Consider the following 20,241-nt stretch of genomic DNA (forward strand, 5'->3'; position numbering starts at 1 on the left):
AAGATTACATTAATAACCTTAGATTTTCATACGAGGGATAACAATTAAATTACAAATAAAATAATATAAATTATTGTTAAAACCTAAATAATTAATCACGAGGCTTTAAGGCAAAAATCCCAACAATTGAGACATGATGGTCGTGTTGATTGAAAACCTAAATGATGCTGTGATGTGATGATGCGTTGAGAGACCTTGGTTTCGTGTAGAAGCAAGGTCGAAACGAATGACTTGGCCTAGTACAGAGGCAAGTTGGTCGGGTTGCAAATGATTGAACATAGCATGCATAGGCGACGTGTGTAGCCGAACAAGNGTTTCGTGTAGAAGCAAGGTCGAAACGAATGACTTGGCCTAGTGCAGAGGCAAATTGGTCGGGTTGCGAATGATTGAACATAGCATGCATAGGCGACGTGTGTAGCCGAACAAGTTTGGATTGTGCACAAGTTGTGTTTGGTTGACAAAGACAAATCTCATCCAAGGTCCAACAAAGCTATAAAGCTAGACGAAAAATGAATACGGAGTTTGGGTTCTTCTCAAGACTNAGCATGCATAGGCGACGTGTGTAGCCGAACAAGTTTGGATTGTGCACAAGTTGTGTTTGGTTGACAAAGACAAACCTCATCCAAGGTCCAACGAAGCTATAAAGCTAGACGAAAAATGAATACGGAGTTTGGGTTCTTCTCAAGACTTGTCATAAGCATGTCAAGATCAACGGTAAATGTTGTTAGCTTAAAAACAATAATAAAATAATAAATTTGAAAAATGTTATTTTCACTCGTGAATAACTTGCATTTTGTTCAAAGGATAGAAGATTATTCCTTGTTCCAATGAAGGGTGGCCAACTTTAATCCATTCATAAACTTTAAGAACATATTTTTATTCTTATTTTTCTTAAATATGAAAACAAATATAATTGTAATGATTTGAAATGCATCGTTAAATTAAATACCAAAATGAATTTTTTAAAAAATTAAATTTGTAGTTTAAGGAAAAAGAAAATATATGAATACAAAATTAATAAATAGGATTATTTCAGATTCTTTTCTTCATATTTTTCCCAACAGCATATTATAATTAAAGAAGTTATTGAGATTTTTATTATTATTTTTTAAAGAATAATTTGATCTTCTATTATAATTTTCTAATTTCCCACAATATAAATAAATTAGAAAGACAAGGCTTTTCATTATATTTCATATTTTATTTGGATTTTCATTTTCTTAGCTACCAAAACAATATGTCAAATTTTCCTCGCTTTGGCCTCTCACGACAACGTCCTTCCATGGCGGCGCCGCCAGTTCTCCCTACCACACTGCCTGCTGCACAACTCAAGCCTGAAACTCAGCCGTTTTATAAGAGGAGCCAGAGTCTTCAACCTGCGGAGAAACCCACGTCACCCATTGCGTCGCCAAAATATGGACCTTCCGTCACACGTGTGCCCAGCCCACCGCCGCCCAAGGACGAACTATCGCCTCCGGTTTCGCCTGCAAACAAATATCCCGACAGGTTAAGCCAAACATCCCCACTTCAGTCCCCGTCAAGGTCGCTGCGAACATCGCCGCCGCCACCGCCACCTCTCGCTCTGCCGCCTACCCATTTCACCGCCGTTAATGGGACCACCACTCAACGAGGGTATTAAATTACCTAAAAAAAAACTTAATAATTAAGCTTAATTAATTTTAATTTCAAACCATTTATGTTTGAAATTAGAGCAATAAATTGATACAAGATATTTGATTTATTTAAAAGAAATATTTATTTATATGATCAATAACAGAATTCAGCCCGAGGTAGAGAAGAAAAGCATTGTGTACAACAAGACGGTCGAGAAGCCGGTTGACCGGCCGTCGGAGTATGGCTCGGGAAAGCCACACGAAAAGCAGAAGGCAGCGGAGTCTATAAACCTCGCCGGACATAATGTCGGCGCAGTCATGGAAATAGATAAGTCGTCAGTCGGCCACCGTTTGGGCGGAGAAACCGTAAGAAAGAACGAAACAGAAGGCGGCGACGTCGGCCGGGATGGAAATGAGGAGAAGAAAAAGGAGGAGAAGAAAAAGAAGGAAAAGAAGGAAAAGAAAGAGAAGAAAGTGCCGATGACTGCATTTATGAATAGCAATTTTCAGAGTGTAAACAATTCTGTTCTGTACGACTCGTCGTGTAGCCACCGTGATCCCGGCCTGCATCTTAAGTTTGCCGATGCGGCGGACGGCGACGGAGCCGCTGTTGATGGGCGTAAGAGTTACAAGGAATAGAGATGATGGCTTGTGAAGTATTTAATTATAAGAAATAAGCCATTTACTTGGCGTTTAAAAAAAAAAAGAAGAAAAGCCATTTACTTGGACTCTTACTTAAGATTATAATCGATATCAATAAAAATATAAATTCAATATTTATTTGATCTTTGAATGCTATAGTCTTTAATTTCTTAATTTCTATATTCTTTTATAATTCATTTAAATTTATTATATTCATTTTTGGATATTGAATATTGTATAAATATATATAAACATTCCAAGACTTTACTAATGTTTTATAAAGTTTGACACATGAACTATTGTAAATTAGAGAAATAGTTTTGCAGAAGTTCAAACATAAAAGTGATGTCATAGGTTCATATAGGTTGACTTGAATTTGAAATGACAGAATCAAACTTTCACTAAGGATAAATTGATAACATTGACCTAAGCTAATCAAGTAAGTGACCTTAATGTTGAAAAAGTCGTCTGGTACTTATACGAGCCCATCTAGTAGGTCCATGTGTGGAGAAATACTGTGACAGTTTTAAGATATGTCTCAATCATGTTATGTGTGTGATTGCATTATTGACCCTAACAATAGGGTGACTTAGTGTCATAAAATACTCAAGTCACGTGCTATTTTTATATTTTTCAGATAAAAGGTAAAACTCCCAAATGACGGTGAACACCGGAGAGGCTAAGGAAGTCAAGATAGATCATATGATAGTGCACTAACATTAAATTTAATTAGTAATTGATAGGTGTTTAATTCCAATTTATTTTATGTTAAAAATTATGTTATCTTTATTTATGTTTTGAACTGAGAATTCGATATGTGTTTACACCATGCATGTTGCAACGTTACTAATTTAGGGTAAGAAAAATTAGGGGCGTTAGACCTAGAGTTGCACTCTTATGCACCATATAATAAGTTGTGTCTATGTATATAATCATAATTATAAGCCGATTCATACCATTTTGCATGAATTCAATCGTTCATGATTTGATCGTAATTACAACTGAGTCATAAGTTCGATTTACCACTATATTTATATCTTATACTTTAAATACAACTAATCATTCAATGAACAATTTGTTTATGATCCAACCATCTCTCAGTGTCATCTTTTCAAGAGACAACCTATACACAATCGTTTTATTAAATTTTCAACCTATGACAACATGTCGTCTCTCGAAGAAACGACATGCTACCACGTGATAGAGGATGTCATCTCGAACTCCATTCAACAACTTAAAATTATAATATCTAAATAAAAAGTTTAAAACTTATTATAAGTTTAAAACTCCATTCAGATCTGTTGAAGGCGCTGTCGAATATGTACGAAAAACCGTCGGCTATGAACAAGGTGTATTTGATGCGGAGATTGTTCAATCTACAGATGTCTGAAGGTGGATCTGTTGTTGATCATATAAATGAATTCAATATTATCGTAAGTCAACTGAGTTCGGTGGAAATTAATTTCGAAGATGAAATTAAAGCATTGATTTTGATGTCATCTTTACCCAAGTTGTGGGATACTGTTGTTGTCGCAATCAGCAGTTCCCGAGGATCTGATAAATTGAAGTTTGAAGAAATTAGAAATTCATCTGGTAGTTCTCTCAGTCTTGACCAACGGGGAAGAAGTAAATCGAAGGGCCCAAACAAAGGGCGATCAAAATCAAAGAACCGAGAAAAATTCCAAATAGACCAAACGTAACTTGTTGAAATTGTGGAGAAAAAGGTCACTTTCGGACATGTTGTACAAGACCAAAGAGGAAGCATAATCACAAATCTGGAGATGATGATGATTCTATAAATTCAGCAGAAGACATTGGGGATGCTCTAGTCCTCAGCGTGGACAATTCGATTGAATCCTAGATTTTGGATTCAGATGCATCTTTTCATTCTTCTTCAAATAAAGAGTTGTTCCGGAATTTCAAGTCTGAAAATTTCGAGAAGGGTATCTTGCCAACAACAAAGATTTGGAGATTAAAGGAAAAGGGGATGTTTGCATACAAACTTCGACATGAAATCAATGGACATTAAAAGATGTCAGATATATTCCTTGTCTCAAGAAGAACCTGATCTCTATTGGTCAGTTGGACAGCATAGGTTATGCAACAAAGTTAGGGAAGAGTTCGTAGAAGATTATGAAGCGTGCTACGGTGGTAGCACGTGTTTCAAAATCTAGAACCTTATACACCACTGCAGGGTGTATGAACATAGCTGCTGTTGCTCAGAGTGCTTCAAATTCAAGTCTATGGCACAATAGACTTGGACATATGAGCGTGAAAGGAATGAAGACGCTGGCTGCGAAAGGAGTTTTAGAAGGTCTGAAATCTGTTGATGTGGGTCATTGTGAGAACTATGTTATGAGCAAGCAGAAACGAGTTAGTTTCACAAGGACTGCCACAGAATTGAAGAAAGTGCGGTTGGAAATGGAACCAGATGTGGAGCAACGTTCCAAGACCACGAAGCAAGTGATTGTTGAGCTTGAGTTGCAGGGAAACTCACCTAGTGATGTTGTAGTAGATACTCATGAAACTTCTAAGACTATTACTGATGAACCAGAGGTGAAGCAAGGTTCCAAAACCACGAAGCAAGTGGGAGTTGAGCTTGAGTTGCAGGAAAACTCACCTAGTGATGTTGTAGCAAATACTCATGAAACTCCTGAGACTACTGCTGAGGAACCAGATGTGGAGCAAGGTTCCAAGACCCCGAAGCAAGTGGGAGTTGAGCTTGAGTTGCAAGAAAACTTACCTAGTGATGTTGTAGCAGATACTCATGAAACTCCTAATACTACTACAGAGGAATCAACAGTGGAGCAAGTGACACCTGAACCGGTGTTGAGAAGATCATCCAATACTATCAGAGTACTAGATATGTATGTACCTTCATTACACTATTTGTTGCTGATGAAAGGGAAACACAACCCTTTGAGGAGGCCCTACAGTTAGAGGATACAACCAAGTGGGAGCAAGCCAAGAATGATGGGACGTCTAGGCTTCAAAAATGCATTATACTGAGGATGAGTACGTGGCAATAGCTGAAGCTGGAAAGAAGACGATATGGATGACTGACTATCTGGAAGAATTGGGCAAGAAGCAGCACGAAAAGATTCTTTATAGAGATAGTTAGAGTGTCATACAGTTGGTGAGAAACCCAGTCTATCATTTAAAGATAAAACACGGAAGGCGATACTATTCNGGTATCAAACGGTTCTTCGAAACCGTCTTCGACCACCTCCCATGCGTCTTGCGAACCGAGAAGAGCTTTCATTTTGATGCTCCAATTGTAAGGATTCAAATTTTTGTTTTATTTATTTTAGATTTTATGCTAAGATTTTATTTTTGCTGCCAAAACGAGAAGATATTATGCTGCATTTATTGTCGCTGGAAAAGAGATATGATTTCTAGCAAGGAAATTACTACCTTAAAANTAAATAGTAAATAGCTATGTATAGTAAAAAGCTATATCGGGTAAAGCTCTATATGGTAAATAGTTATATATAATAGATGATTATATCTGGTAAAGCTAAATATAGTAAGCTAAACCATATATATATCCCTCGGCAGAGCTTTGAAAATGTACTTTCTGTATTATCTGTATTCTCTCTTAATACATACTTGAAGTCATCAATATAAATCCTTTAGCCAGAGTTCTCCTTGCACTTTCTTTATCTTGTTCTCTGTGTTCATCTAGATCAAGTGTGTGCGTTGTTGTGCGATTCTAACATGCATATCATAGAAGAAGATGAGCTAGCTCTCATGGCTATGATGGGAGACCATATCGATTATGAAAATGATTAAATCATTGATTCAGGATACTCAAACCACATGATTGAATATCAAAGTGGTGTAATGGAAGAGGGGTGACCCTCAGAGAAGAAAGTATTACCAGCCCTTGAGCAAATTGAAGAAATTCTTTTGACGGGAGAGCAAACTGAAGAGATTCTTCCACGGAAGATGGGGGAGCAAACTGTACACATTAGATTAAGTGTTGATGTGCCTGAAGATTCAAGTGACACTAGTGTTGGTGAGCAAGAAGTGTTAGAACTGAATCGCTCTAATACCAATTTGTAGAAATAAGTTAACATTGCTCCGATACCAACCTCGAAATAAAACGCTCGCTCTGAGTCTAACTCGTTTAAATAACTAAAGGAGGTGTCGCAAGGGGAGAGAGATTACACACTAACTCAGACAGTAAATGTTTTTCTTCTCTTTCTTGTTGTTATTTCTCCCTGCACAATTACATTGAATACATGAGGTCTTTTTATAGCATTTCCTGAGTTCAAATTTGGGTTTAACTACCCAAAATTTTTCACCCATTTACTTTCCCTTCAATAAATTTCTGTAGTAAATTAGGGAATTTACGAATTAAACAAAAAGAGAGAATCTGAATATTTAAATAAGATTTAAATATCTTAATCAATTATGTGTCAGAAGGATTGGCATTTGAATTAATATTAAATATTAATTAAATAATTTAATTAATCATTTAATGTTACTTTAATTTGAAATTCATTATTCAAATTAATTGTTGAATTAAAATGAAGAAAGTCAAAATGTTGACTTCATTTAATGAAAAAATCTGCCAATGTACGGTTGACGGCGGAGCTGAGGCCACCATGGAAGTTGGAGACGGGATATTTTTAGGAGTTTACTTTTATTAGACTGTTTTAAGTTATAGGATTGAGTATCGTTTTATTTGGATTTATTTTGAATTCAGTATTGAAGGTTTATTTTCGGAGTTTAGGTTTTGTTTTGGATTCATGAATTTTTATGAAAGACTATTTCAAGGTTATTTATGATGAGCTTCCGCTTAATGAGATAAGTATGCATGGGTGACGTCACTAATTAGGCTAAAGAAAATTAGGGGCGTTACACAAATTCTCGTAGTTCGTCCTTGTCAATCGTGGTAGCGGCATTTGTCCCATCATGTTCGCCATCGGCTCTGATACCAATTTGTTAGAACTGAAATCGCTCTGATACCAATTTGTANATCCAAATTGCTTCCGCATGTGTTATATTAACACCATCAGGGATTGTATCCTTGATCGCGCCTTTGAATACCTCCTCTTCCACGCCAATTTTCTTGACTCGATAGTCTTTTCTCCTGGTAGTTTTCTTCGTGACTATTGCCTTGACCACCCCGACCATTCCAGCGGCTTCCACTGTCTCTACCTCGAAAATTTTGTGAGTAGAGAACTTTTCCATCCTTTATTGTTGCCTTCGTCTGAAGTGCTTGATCGAGTGGTTCCTCCTTTTTCTTACGTTGCTCGTGTGCCTCTAGAGAATCGGCAAGCTCATCGGCTGTGAACTTCGTCAGGTTCTTCGATTCCTCTATGGCACAAACAACATTTTCGAAGTTGTCTGTTAATGACCTCAGGATTTTCTCCACAACCCGCGTCTCGGGTAACATTTCTTAGTTCCGATTTAACTGATTCGCCATGATCTGTACACGAGTAATGTAGTCAGATACATTTTCTGACTCCTTCATCTTCATGCTCTCCAACTCGCCATGCAGAGTCTGGAGACGCACCTGCTTGACTCGGTCGGTTCCTTTGAACACCTTTTCTAAAGTGTCCCACGCTTCTTGTGAAGTAGTTGCCCTTGCAATCTTCTCAAAGCCCGACTCGTCAACAGCTCGGAACAGCATGTATAGTGCTGCCTTATTCTTTGACCGTAATTCCTTTAGAGCCTTATTTTGCACCACCGTGTAACCCGTGGTATCAAACGGTTCTTCGAAACCGTCTTCGACCACCTCCCATGCGTCTTGCGAACCGAGAAGAGCTTTCATTTTGATGCTCCAATTGTAAGGATTCAAATTTTTGTTTTATTTATTTTAGATTTTATGCTAAGATTTTATTTTTGCTGCCAAAACGAGAAGATATTATGCTGCATTTATTGTCGCTGGAAAAGAGATATGATTTCTAGCAAGGAAATTACTACCTTAAAAGAAAAGTCATAAAGACCTTTTATATTCTCATATACAACTCTCCTCCTTCCTTGGAAACAACTTTTGCTCTCCAAACGTTTAGGATTTTCGAGGGTGTCTGAGAGTACGGAAAAATCGAGAGGGTTAGCCAGGAAAAAACGTGTGAGGTGGTTTGCTGAATTTTCTTCGGTGAGTGGCCGGAGGGAGAAGCGACCGAGGCTATTGGTGTTGAATATTGTTGCGCGTCGGTCGGAATAGGCGAGGGGTGTCGTCGCATCGTCGGAATCGGGGTTGTGACGTCGTCGTTGGCGGCGCATCGACGATTAGGGTTTTCGCAAGATTTCGGGTAAGGAAGACGAAGGAAAACGGGTCGGGTTCACGTTTGGCCTCTGGACCAGCCCACGGAACGAGCGTGGGCCCTGTGCGTTTCGGCCCAACGCGGACGCACGCTGCAGCCTTGGTCTTGGCTCCGCACGCGTGCTCTCGGCTCGGCTTGACGTGTACGGCAGCTCGGCTCCGTCAAAACCCGCGGCTCGGCTCTGTCAAATCCCGCAGCTCAGCTTGGCGGCTTAATTGGTCGGCTCGGCAGCTCAGCTTGGTGAATCGGTATCACTATAATATATCGATTCCAAGATTTTTGGCCCTTCCGAAGTCGTTTCTGCCCTTATTTTTACCATCCGAGGTCAGTATGGCTCCTAAACGTTAAAGACAGATTAGGTCAAGGGTTTATTTGATAAATAGCATGAGGTTTAGCTAGGGTACCTTATGAAAGGTTCTAAATTTTTATGTGGTTATCATAGGACATATTTAACCGCTGGGATTAGCTCGTTGTGAGTGACTTCAACCAAGACCATCGAGGTAAGTGACCTTACTGTTGGAGTTAGCTTTCTACGTGTTGTATGATGGTGCGTGCCCTGTGGCCCCTGCATGCACCATATTTTATGTGATATGATTATGTGATGTATAGATTGTGTTGACCGTAGATTGTGTATGTTATGTGATGTATGAACTTGTGTTGACTGTTGACTGTTTATGTTATGTCATGAATGAGATGTTAGTATTGTATGCCATGAATATGTTGATTGATGTTATAGATACACGTAGAGTTATCGAGTCATGTCATGAGATGTTTATGCAACTGCAATGTTTATGTAATATGCCATGTAATGTAAGTCATGTGAGATGCCATGTGATGTAAGAAACGTAAATGCGATGTTAGCACTGCTTATGTAATGCCATGTTAAATATGTTAAGGGACCTCATGCATATATGTATGTCACGTGCATCGGGATTCTTCCCCTTTATGATACAAAAGAATGAAATACGATATTTATGTTCGCCATAATATCATGCGGGCCCTTTTCTGTTCTATGGTGTCCGGCTATGTGTAACACGTTGTGCCCGACCAAGTCAGGCCCAGGGGGTATGTATAAGAGCCCGCCTGGTGGGTTCATGTACACGTACATGGGCCATGTGTGAAGGAGTACCACACATCCAACCCTACCCGGAATAGAAAAGTGCCCAAGGCTATGAAAAGTTTATGAAAAGTTAGGTCCCGCTCATATGTTGCATGTGTTTGCATTCCTAACCCCAACAGCGGGGTGACTTACTGAGTATTTCATAAAATACTCAAGCCACGTGCTACCTACATTTTTCAGGTAAAGGCAAGGCGCCAATGTACGGTTGACGGCGGAGCTGAGGCCACCATGGAAGTTGGAGACGGGATATTTTTAGGAGTTTACTTTTATTAGACTGTTTTAAGTTATAGGATTGAGTATCGTTTTATTTGGATTTATTTTGAATTCAGTATTGAAGGTTTATTTTCGGAGTTTAGGTTTTGTTTTGGATTCATGAATTTTTATGAAAGACTATTTCAAGGTTATTTATGATGAGCTTCCGCTTAATGAGATAAGTATGCATGGGTGACGTCACTAATTAGGCTAAAGAAAATTAGGGGCGTTACACAAATTCTCGTAGTTCGTCCTTGTCAATCGTGGTAGCGGCATTTGTCCCATCATGTTCGCCATCGGCTCTGATACCAATTTGTTAGAACTGAAATCGCTCTGATACCAATTTGTAGAAATAAGCTAAAATTGCTCCGATACCAACCTCGAAATAAAACGCTCGCTCTGAATCTAACTCGTTTAGATAACTAAAGGAGGTGANACTTTTCCATCCTTTATTGTTGCCTTCGTCTGAAGTGCTTGATCGAGTGGTTCCTCCTTTTTCTTACGTTGCTCGTGTGCCTCTAGAGAATCGGCAAGCTCATCGGCTGTGAACTTCGTCAGGTTCTTCGATTCCTCTATGGCACAAACAACATTTTCGAAGTTGTCTGTTAATGACCTCAGGATTTTCTCCACAACCCGCGTCTCGGGTAACATTTCTTAGTTCCGATTTAACTGATTCGCCATGANTTAGATAACTAAAGGAGGTGACGCAAGGGGAGAGAGATTACACACTAACTCAGACAGTAAATGTTTTTCTTCTCCTTCTTGTTGTTATTCTCTGCACAATTACATTGAATACATGAGCCCTTTATAGCATTTCTTTAAGCCAAATTTGGCTTTAACTACCCACGATCTTTCACCCATTTACTTTCCCTTCAGTAAATTTCTCCCCTATTTGCTACCGGAGATAATTATGCCCTCATCATTAAATCGTTTTGACTATATTAAAAAAAAAAAACAAAAAACATTTAAGTTTATTTTCCAACAAGAAGTGACTCAACCAAGCGAACCCAGTGAAAATAAAATGATATCTCAACAACTCATACATTCAGAAATACTCCTAAAGCCAAATCCAGAGTATGCCAACGCAATAGAAGACAAAGTTAATGAGCCGGAGACATATGAAGAAGCATCACAAAACTCAGCTTTGCAGAAAGCGATGGAGGAAGAAATTACAGCCCTGGAACAAAATGAAACTTAGGAATTAGTGTCAAGACCAAGAGATACCAAACTTATCTCTTGCAAGTGGACTTACGAAATAATGTGTCTCTCGGATGGATCAATCGAAAGATACAAGACTCAACCTGTAGCTCGAGGTTGTCAACAATATGGACTAGACTATGATGAAACGTTTAGTCCAGTGGCGAAGATCACTATCGTATAGATTCCTCCAACACTTGTTAATAAAGATTGAAAATTTTGGCAGATGGATATGAAGAATATTTTCTTGCATGGAGAGTTGGACCAGGAGATCTAAATGAACCAACCAAATGGATTCGAAGATGAAGTTGGAGTCATTAATCAGTATATGCGAAGTCTAAAGAAGCCTCATTTGGATGCGGCCTGACAGACCTTGAGATATGTCAAACGATATCACGATACTCGAAGATCAAGCACTGGGTATGTGTTCAAGCTCAGTTCGAGAACAATTTCTTGGTGTAACAAAAGACAACCAGCTGAATCATTGTCAACTAAAGAAGCAAAGTATATAGCAGCGGCGAGAGCAGCTCAGGAATGTACATGGCTGAAACTTCTGATGAAAGATTGACACCAGAAAGTTGACTATTCGATACCACTTCAATGCGACAACCAATTTATGATTCGTCTAATAGTAAATTTGATGTTTCATGGTAGAACAAAGCATGTGGAGGTGCACTGTCATTTTATTAGAGACAATCTTGAAGGAAGAATATGGATGACCAAGTGGTAGACTTGTTTACAAAAAAGCACATGAGAGCTTTCGCTGTGGTGCAGCGAATGAGGACTAGTGATGAGNAAATTTGATGTTTCATGGTAGAACAAAGCATGTGGAGGTGCACTGTCATTTTATTAGAGACAATCTTGAAGGAAGAATATGGATGACCAAGTGGTAGACTTGTTTACAAAAAAAGCTGAATACTTGCACACATGAGAGCTTTCGCTGTGGTGCAGCGAATGAGGACTAGTGATGAAAGGAGTGTTAAAATATCATCACTGACCCATTAGGGTTAAGCCCAAGACTATATTTATCTTAAAAAAAAATTATTTAGGATTTTAGGAATAAATTTAGGAAAATAATTTAGGGATTTTAGGAATAAATTTAGGTAAATGATTTAGATATCTATTAAAAACGTTAGAAATTTTAGAAATTGATTATCATCCATTTTAAATAACCTCCCCTTACTTAGTTCATCAACCCAATAAATCCCAAGCAACACAAAGGAGTAGTTTACCTAGTGTTTTGTAAATCTCTTCTCTATTGATCTATGCCAGTATTTCCCACAAAAAGTTGNTTATTGAGATTATTATTATTTTTTTGTTTAAAGAATAATTTGATCTTGTATTGTAATTTTCAAAGTTCCCACAATATAAATAAATTAGAAAGACAAGGCTTTTCATTATATTTCACATTTTATTTGGATTTTCATTTTGTTAGCTACCAAAACATTATGTCAAATTTTCCTCGCTTTGGCCGTTCACGACAACGTCCTTCCGTGATGGCGCCGCCAGTTCTTCCTACCTCACTGCCTGCTGCACAACTCGATCCTCTTGAACCTCCAAAAGTCGTACCGGCTGAGGGGAAGAGGATTAGGCGGGCGGCGGAGCCGGCTTCTCCTTTGAAATCACCCCCCCGCTGGCTAACTTCTCCTGAGGAGAAACCCACGTCACCCATTGCGTCGCCAAAATATGGATCTTCCGTCACACGCGTGCCCAGCCCGCCGCCGGCGATGGACGAACTATCGCCTCCGGTTTCGCCTGCAAAGAAATATCCCGACAGGTTAAGCCAAACATCCCCACTTCAGTCCCCGTCAAGGTCGCTGCGAACATCGCCGCCGCCACCGCCACCTCTCGCTCTGCCGCCTACCCATTTCACCGCCGTTAATGGGACCACCACTCAACGAGGGTATTAAATTACCTAAAATAAACTTAATAATTAGGCTTAATTAATTTTAATTTAGAGCAATAAATTGATACAAGATATTTGATTTATTTAAAAGAAATATTTATTTATATGATCAATAACAGAATTCAGCCCGAGGTAGAGAAGAAAAGCATTGTGTACAACAAGACGGTCGAGAAGCTAAAAAAAAAAAAAAAAAAAAAAAAAAAAAAAAAAAAAAAAAAAAAAAAAAAAAAAAAAAAAAAAAAAATTGATGGAATCAATTGCTAAATTTATTTGTGTATTCCTTTTTTTCTCTATTATGATGGGTCAATATTTAATTTTAATTAATTTCCGTTCAAATGTTAAACATTATATGTATCGTCAATTAAAAATCTTGATGTTTGAATTCCTACTTTTACATTATTAAACTAAAAAGAAAAAAAATCAAATGGTTTAGACATATACACTCCGGATGTCATTAAGATATGATGGTCATGTTGATTGGAAACCTAAATCATGTTGAGATACGATGTTGCATTGAGAGACTTTGACCTCAAATAAAGACAAGGTCAAAACGAATGACTTGGCCTAGTGTAGAGGCAAGTCGGTCGGGTTGCAAATGATTGAACATAGCATGCATAGGCGGTGTGTGTGGCCGAACAAGTTTGGATTGTGCACAAGTTGTGTTTGGTTGGCAAAAACAAACCTCGTCTAAGGTTTGACGAAGCCATATAAGTTCGACGAAAAATGAATACGTAATTTGGGTTCTTCTCATAAGCATGTTAAGANATAACAATTAAATTACAAATAAAATAATATAAATTATTGTTAAAACCTAAATAATTAATCACGAGGCTTTAAGGCAAAAATCCCAACAATTGAGACATGATGGTCGTGTTGATTGAAAACCTAAATGATGCTGTGATGTGATGATGCGTTGAGAGACCTTGGTTTCGTGTAGAAGCAAGGTCGAAACGAATGACTTGGCCTAGTACAGAGGCAAGTTGGTCGGGTTGCAAATGATTGAACATAGCATGCATAGGCGACGTGTGTAGCCGAACAAGTTTGGATTGTGCACAAGTTGTGTTTGGTTGACAAAGACAAATCTCATCCAAGGTCCAACAAAGCTATAAAGCTAGACGAAAAATGAATACGGAGTTTGGGTTCTTCTCAAGACTTGTCATAAGCATGTCAAGATCAACGGTAAATGTTGTTAGCTTAAAAACAATAATAAAATAATAAATTTGAAAAATGTTATTTTCACTCGTGAATAACTTGCATTTTGTTCAAAGGATAGAAGATTATTCCTTGTTCCAATGAAGGGTGGCCAACTTTAATCCATTCATAAACTTTAAGAACATATTTTTATTCTTATTTTTCTTAAATATGAAAACAAATATAATTGTAATGATTTGAAATGCATCGTTAAATTAAATACCAAAATGAATTTTTTAAAAAATTAAATTTGTAGTTTAAGGAAAAAGAAAATATATGAATACAAAATTAATAAATAGGATTATTTCAGATTCTTTTCTTCATATTTTTCCCAACAGCATATTATAATTAAAGAAGTTATTGAGATTTTTATTATTATTTTTTAAAGAATAATTTGATCTTCTATTATAATTTTCTAATTTCCCACAATATAAATAAATTAGAAAGACAAGGCTTTTCATTATATTTCATATTTTATTTGGATTTTCATTTTCTTAGCTACCAAAACAATATGTCAAATTTTCCTCGCTTTGGCCTCTCACGACAACGTCCTTCCATGGCGGCGCCGCCAGTTCTCCCTACCACACTGCCTGCTGCACAACTCAAGCCTGAAACTCAGCCGTTTTATAAGAGGAGCCAGAGTCTTCAACCTGCGGAGAAACCCACGTCACCCATTGCGTCGCCAAAATATGGACCTTCCGTCACACGTGTGCCCAGCCCACCGCCGCCCAAGGACGAACTATCGCCTCCGGTTTCGCCTGCAAACAAATATCCCGACAGGTTAAGCCAAACATCCCCACTTCAGTCCCCGTCAAGGTCGCTGCGAACATCGCCGCCGCCACCGCCACCTCTCGCTCTGCCGCCTACCCATTTCACCGCCGTTAATGGGACCACCACTCAACGAGGGTATTAAATTACCTAAAATAAACTTAATAATTAGGCTTAATTAATTTTAATNGATCACGACGCTGCACGGTTGAAAATGTACGATTTGAAATGTTAACTTAAAAATAATAATAAAATAATAAATTTGAAAAATGTTATTTTCACTCTTTTATTTGAAGTGAATAACTTGCATGTCGTTTAAAGGATAGAAGATTATTCCTTGTTCCAATTAATNGACGGCGACGGAGCCGCTGTTGATGGGCGTAAGAGTTACAAGGCATAGAGATAATGGCTGGTGAAGTACTTAACTATAAGAAATAAGCCATTTACTTGGACTCTTATTTAAGGTTATAATCGATATGAATAAAAATATATGACACAAGTTCAATATTTATTTCATCTTTTAATGCTATAGTCTTTAATTTCTTAATTTCTATATTCTTTTATATTTCGTTTAAATTTATTATATTCCGTATAAATATATATAAACATTCCAAGACTTTACTCATGCAAAAACTCTCGTGNTAAATAGGATTATTTCAGATTCTTTTCTTCATATTATAATGAAAGAAGTTATTGAGATTATTATTATTTTTTTGTTTAAAGAATAATTTGATCTTGTATTGTAATTTTCNTGTTTTATGAAGTTTACCACATTAAGGATAAATTAGAGAAATAGTTTTGAAAAAGTTTGAAGATAAAACCAATGTCATGGGCTCATATAGGTTGACTTGAATTTCAATGGACATAATCAAACTTTCATTAAGGATAAATTGATGATACTAACCTAAGTTAATCAGGTAAGTGATCTTACCGTTGAAAAGGCCATTTGGTACATATACGAGACCGTCTGGTGGGTCCATGTGCGCGTATGTGGGCCGTGTGTGGAGAAGTACTAGACATTCAATCTTGCCTGGAACTAAAAAGAGTCCAAGGTCATATGACAGTTTTAAGATATGTTTCAATCATGTTATGTGTGTGATTGCATTGCTAACCCCAACAATGGGTTAACTTACTGAGTATTTCATAAAATACTCAAGTCACGTACTACCCTTATATTTTTCAGGTGAAGGTAAAACTCCCAAATGACGGTGAACACCGGAGAGGCTAAGGAAGTCAAGATAGATCATATGATAGTGCACTAACATTAAATTTAATTAGTAATTGATAGGTGTTTAATTCCAATTTATTTTATGTTAAAAAATTATGTTATCTTTATTTATGTTTTGAACTGAGAATTCGATGTGTTTACACCATGCATGTTGCGACGTTACTAATTTAGGGTAAGAAAAATTAGGGGCGTTAGACCTAGAGTTGCACTCTTGTGTCTATGTATATAATCATAATTATAAGCCGATTCATACCATTTTGCATGAATTCAATCATTCATGAATTGTTCGTAATTACAACTGAGTCATAAGTTCGATTTACCACTATATTTATATCTTATACTTTAAATACAACTAATCATTCAATGAACAATTTGTTTATGATCCAACCATCTCACAGTGTCATCGTTTTATTAAATTTTCAACCTATGACAACATGTCGTCTCTCGAAGAAACGACATGCTACCACGTGATAGAGGATGTCATCTCGAACTCCATTCAACAATTTAAAATTATAATATCTAAATAAAAAGTTTAAAACTTATTATATAATAATTTTGTCTAAATTAAACATATCAATAACAAATATTTCTTTTGGAATTTTATGATAAATAATCTTAAAAAAAACAAATAAGCTAGTATCTTCATGGCAAAGATTCCTTATATATTCTCTATGTTTCCACCTCTCAAATTTTGATTTCCTTTATTGTAATAAAAAATTTTGATTCTCTATTTCCTTTGAGAGAAAGAAATGAAAATACACGTGCACCGAGCTCATATAATTGGATCCAAACATATGATTTATTATATGAAATGGCAACTCAAATTAGTGGGCAGCGTGGATCAATTCATAAAAGTAATTCTAACAAAAAAAAAAAAAATTCTAAACTGATGATGAACACGTTGTATACTTTCATCCGACAAAGTCTAATCATTTATAAACAAAGTCAATCAACGATTCATAATCGTTACTCGAGATTTGTTTAGACAATATTCAGATTTAGGAGCGTGAACGAGAAGGGACAAAAAAGGGAGAAGTTTTGTGAACATATTTAGATTGCTTGAGAATCCATTAAAATAATTATTCTTTGCTTTTGAAGTTTTTTTTTTTGTTAGTAGCTCTTCTTGAATCTGATACTTCTCTTCATCTTCTTCTCCAATTTTTGTTTAACTATAAATACCCACAAAACTCCAAAGCTTTAACCATCTCTTCTTCTCCAATTTTTTAAAAATTTTCAATCTTTGTAATGGCAAATCTTCCTCGTTTTGGTCGAACATGGAACCGTTTCTCTTCCCTGCCCCGCCCTGGCACGGCCCCACGGCTTGATGTTCCGCCGCCGGCTGCCGCGTCGGAGCCGGAAGTTTATCCACCGCCTCCGCGCACTGCCAATGTTCTTCAAACTTCTCCTATTAAAGAAAGGTCTCCTCGAATCCCATCTCCGGTTAGGAAATATCCCTCGCCTCCTACTTCTCCCAAATATAGGGCGGCTGCCCCCAGCACTTCGCCCCGCAAGCCACTATCTCCTCCTCCGACGTATAACCGTTACGACGGAGAACGGCGGACCAGTGCTTTAGCTTCTCCTAAAACGTTCAAAACTACCTATACCTCTCCGCCACGATCACCGGCGAAACATAAATATTCCACCTCCACTCTCCAAGCACCACTCTCTCCTCTGGCTCTGCCTAGCTTGGAGAAGAGACATGAACCTGAGCCTATGGTTCGACCCAGGAGCCCACCGGAGGTTAGTTCAATTATAATTTATATTTAATTTATTTTTATATACATTCTTGTCACTTTTCTTAATAAGAATATAATATAACAATTTAACCTTTCACTCAAAAATTTATGTTTCTTAATTAATAATTGAGCTATACTTTTTTTCTGCCAAGACATGGTACATTCTACTTTCTTAATTAATTAATATATATATATATATATATGTATGTATGTATGTATATGCATATAAAAAATGTAAGAGTCTAGTTCTTTTCGATCTTACAATCCACCTTCTTTGTGATCTAGTGTTCTCGCTAACATTCGTTCACTTTTTTAATTGACGTGGGACCCTCCCAATCTATCCCCTTCCATGCTCAACATTCTTTCTGGCACACTGTCTCGTGTCTACCCCCTTCCAATCGATGTGGGACTCCTCCCAATCCACCCCCTTTCAATCTCCCGTGTTTTGCTGGCACATTGCCTTATGTCCAACCCCTTTGGAGTTTAGGGTCCTCGTTGGTACATCACCAAGAGTGTTTTGTTCTCCTACCCAACCGATGTCGGATCTCACAATCCATTCTCTTTCGGGGCCTAGCATCCTCGTTGTCACTCGTTTCCTTCTCTAATCGATGTGGGACCCTCCTAATCCACTCTCTTCAAGGCCCAGCATCCTTGCTAGCACTCATTCCCTTCTCTAATCGATGTGGGACCATCTCAATCCACCCTCCTCAGGGCCCAGCATCCTCGCTGGCACTCGTTCCCTTCTCTAATCAATGTGAGACTCTCTCAATCCACTCCCTACGGGACCTGGTGTCTTTGCTGGCACACCGCCTCGTGTCGACCCCCCTTTAGGATTCAGCCTCCTCGCTAGCACATAGCTCGGTATCTGTCTCTGATACCAACTGCAACAGTTCAAACCCATCGCTAGCAGATACTGTCCTCTTTGAACTTTTTATTTCAAGTTTTCCCTCAAAGTTTTTAAAACGTGTCTACTAACAGAGGTTTCCACACCCTTATAAACAATGTTTTATTCTCCTTCCTAACAGATGCAGGATCTCAAAAAAAAAAAAAAAAAAACGTCTTAGTGTTATGATGTTATATTCTTAAACAGGTCCAGCAGAAATCGGTGCTTTACCAGAAGACGACTAGCGAGAAGCCTGCGAAAACCGACCACCGAGCATCGGAGTACAGCTCAGGCAAACCCCAGCAGAAGCAAACGCATCAGCAGCAAAGTGATGTTATAAACATCAAAGGAGAGAACGTAGGCGCCGTCATGCACATCACTCAATCATCTGATGCCACAGAAACCCACAAGAAAAAGCCAACCGTAAGCTACAGCAGCGAAAACGAGAAAGATTCAAACAAATCAAGCTCCAACATGCCTGGAAAATCGTTCATGAACAGCAATTTTCAAGGTGTCAACAACTCCATTCTCTACAATTCGTCTTTGAGCCACCGTGATCCAGGCCTGCACCTTGCTTTCACCAAGAAGCCCACCCATGCCGATTCTGTTCATGATTCCAGGCACTGAATGGACCAACCTCATCATTACCACTCTCTTATTTGGTGTCATATGCTAAAATAATTATCAAATAAAGCAACAATATTATAATAATTAAAGCATTTTATATTCATATTCACCATTCATATGGGATGTATTTTCAAATGGTTTTAACCATTTGGAAAAAGAAGAAAAAAAAAAAAAGAGTGATTAATAATAAAACCTATTTTCAGATTATTCTATCCATTCAAACCATTATTACATTAAATGTTTTTTTTTATTAGTTTCCTAACCTCTATAACTCCCTCAAACACGTGGGAGTAGAATCTCCGCGTGTTAGACGTTCGGCCCTTGTTTGCTTGTTTTTCCGTCCCGAATTCAATACTAACCCTATTATTATTATTATGTGAATTAAGATCTGTCAAGAAAATTTCAGAAGTTTTAGAATCCTCTCCGGCAAATAATTCGAGCTCAGGAAGGCATGCAACAACCAAGCCATTTGGATTCCCACGAGCAGTACTTGTAGGAACTACTTGGAATAAGCATGCATGCTGTCAAATTGATATACCTAGCTAGCGTGCCGAACCTAGTATATTAGTATGAAAGCTATGGAAATGAATTCTTTAAGGAAATCAATGGAATCTAGATATGAACGATTATGAAATCTGTTTAGATTGAGATTGTGATAATGTTTGTATGCATGAGGAGGAAGGAAATTTTGTGCAATCTGCTCTAGGGGTGAAGATGAACATTATCTTCCTGTTGAACATGTTTGTTAATATTGCATGAACTGCTGCGTGTTAACTCCAGTGCATGATTGATTGTGTTAT

General features: G+C 37.8%; 2 protein-coding genes across 3 annotated transcripts; both read left to right on the plus strand.

Moving 5' to 3' along the window:
* The first annotated feature begins 1,203 nt into the window (after positions 1 to 1,203).
* On the plus strand, positions 1,204 to 15,491 carry LOC111799750 (leucine-rich repeat extensin-like protein 2). Of its 2 annotated transcripts, XM_023683210.1 has the most exons (3): positions 1,204 to 1,632; positions 1,778 to 2,246; positions 15,362 to 15,491. In XM_023683210.1, the coding sequence occupies exons 1-3, from the start codon at positions 1,238 to 1,240 to the stop codon at positions 15,365 to 15,367; spliced, it is 870 nt and encodes a 289-aa protein (XP_023538978.1). In that variant the 5' UTR covers positions 1,204 to 1,237; the 3' UTR covers positions 15,368 to 15,491. The 2 variants fall into 2 exon arrangements, with proteins under 2 accessions (XP_023538978.1, XP_023538977.1); XM_023683209.1 differs by lacking the exon at positions 15,362 to 15,491 and having other exon boundaries at positions 1,778 to 2,406.
* Positions 15,492 to 17,402: 1,911 nt separating this feature from the next.
* On the plus strand, positions 17,403 to 19,592 carry LOC111799644 (proline-rich extensin-like protein EPR1). The gene is made up of 2 exons (XM_023683067.1): positions 17,403 to 17,935; positions 19,022 to 19,592. Exons 1-2 carry the CDS (start codon positions 17,441 to 17,443, stop codon positions 19,439 to 19,441), a joined length of 915 nt encoding a protein of 304 aa, XP_023538835.1. The 5' UTR covers positions 17,403 to 17,440; the 3' UTR covers positions 19,442 to 19,592.
* Positions 19,593 to 20,241: the final 649 nt, after the last annotated feature.

The sequence above is a fragment of the Cucurbita pepo genome, chromosome LG08 (genome assembly GCF_002806865.2).
Source record: "Cucurbita pepo subsp. pepo cultivar mu-cu-16 chromosome LG08, ASM280686v2, whole genome shotgun sequence".
NCBI classification, from domain to species: domain Eukaryota; kingdom Viridiplantae; phylum Streptophyta; class Magnoliopsida; order Cucurbitales; family Cucurbitaceae; genus Cucurbita; species Cucurbita pepo.

Excerpts from the sequence above, each read along its gene's own strand:
- LOC111799750 (XM_023683210.1), top strand. The coding sequence starts at position 1,238 with ATGTCAAATTTTCCTCGCTTTGGCCTCTCACGACAACGTCCTTCCATG. Across the intron at positions 1,633-1,777 it reads GGGACCACCACTCAACGAGG|AATTCAGCCCGAGGTAGAGA; the intron begins GTATTAAATTAC and ends GATCAATAACAG.
- LOC111799644 (XM_023683067.1), top strand. The coding sequence starts at position 17,441 with ATGGCAAATCTTCCTCGTTTTGGTCGAACATGGAACCGTTTCTCTTCC. Across the intron at positions 17,936-19,021 it reads GACCCAGGAGCCCACCGGAG|GTCCAGCAGAAATCGGTGCT; the intron begins GTTAGTTCAATT and ends ATTCTTAAACAG.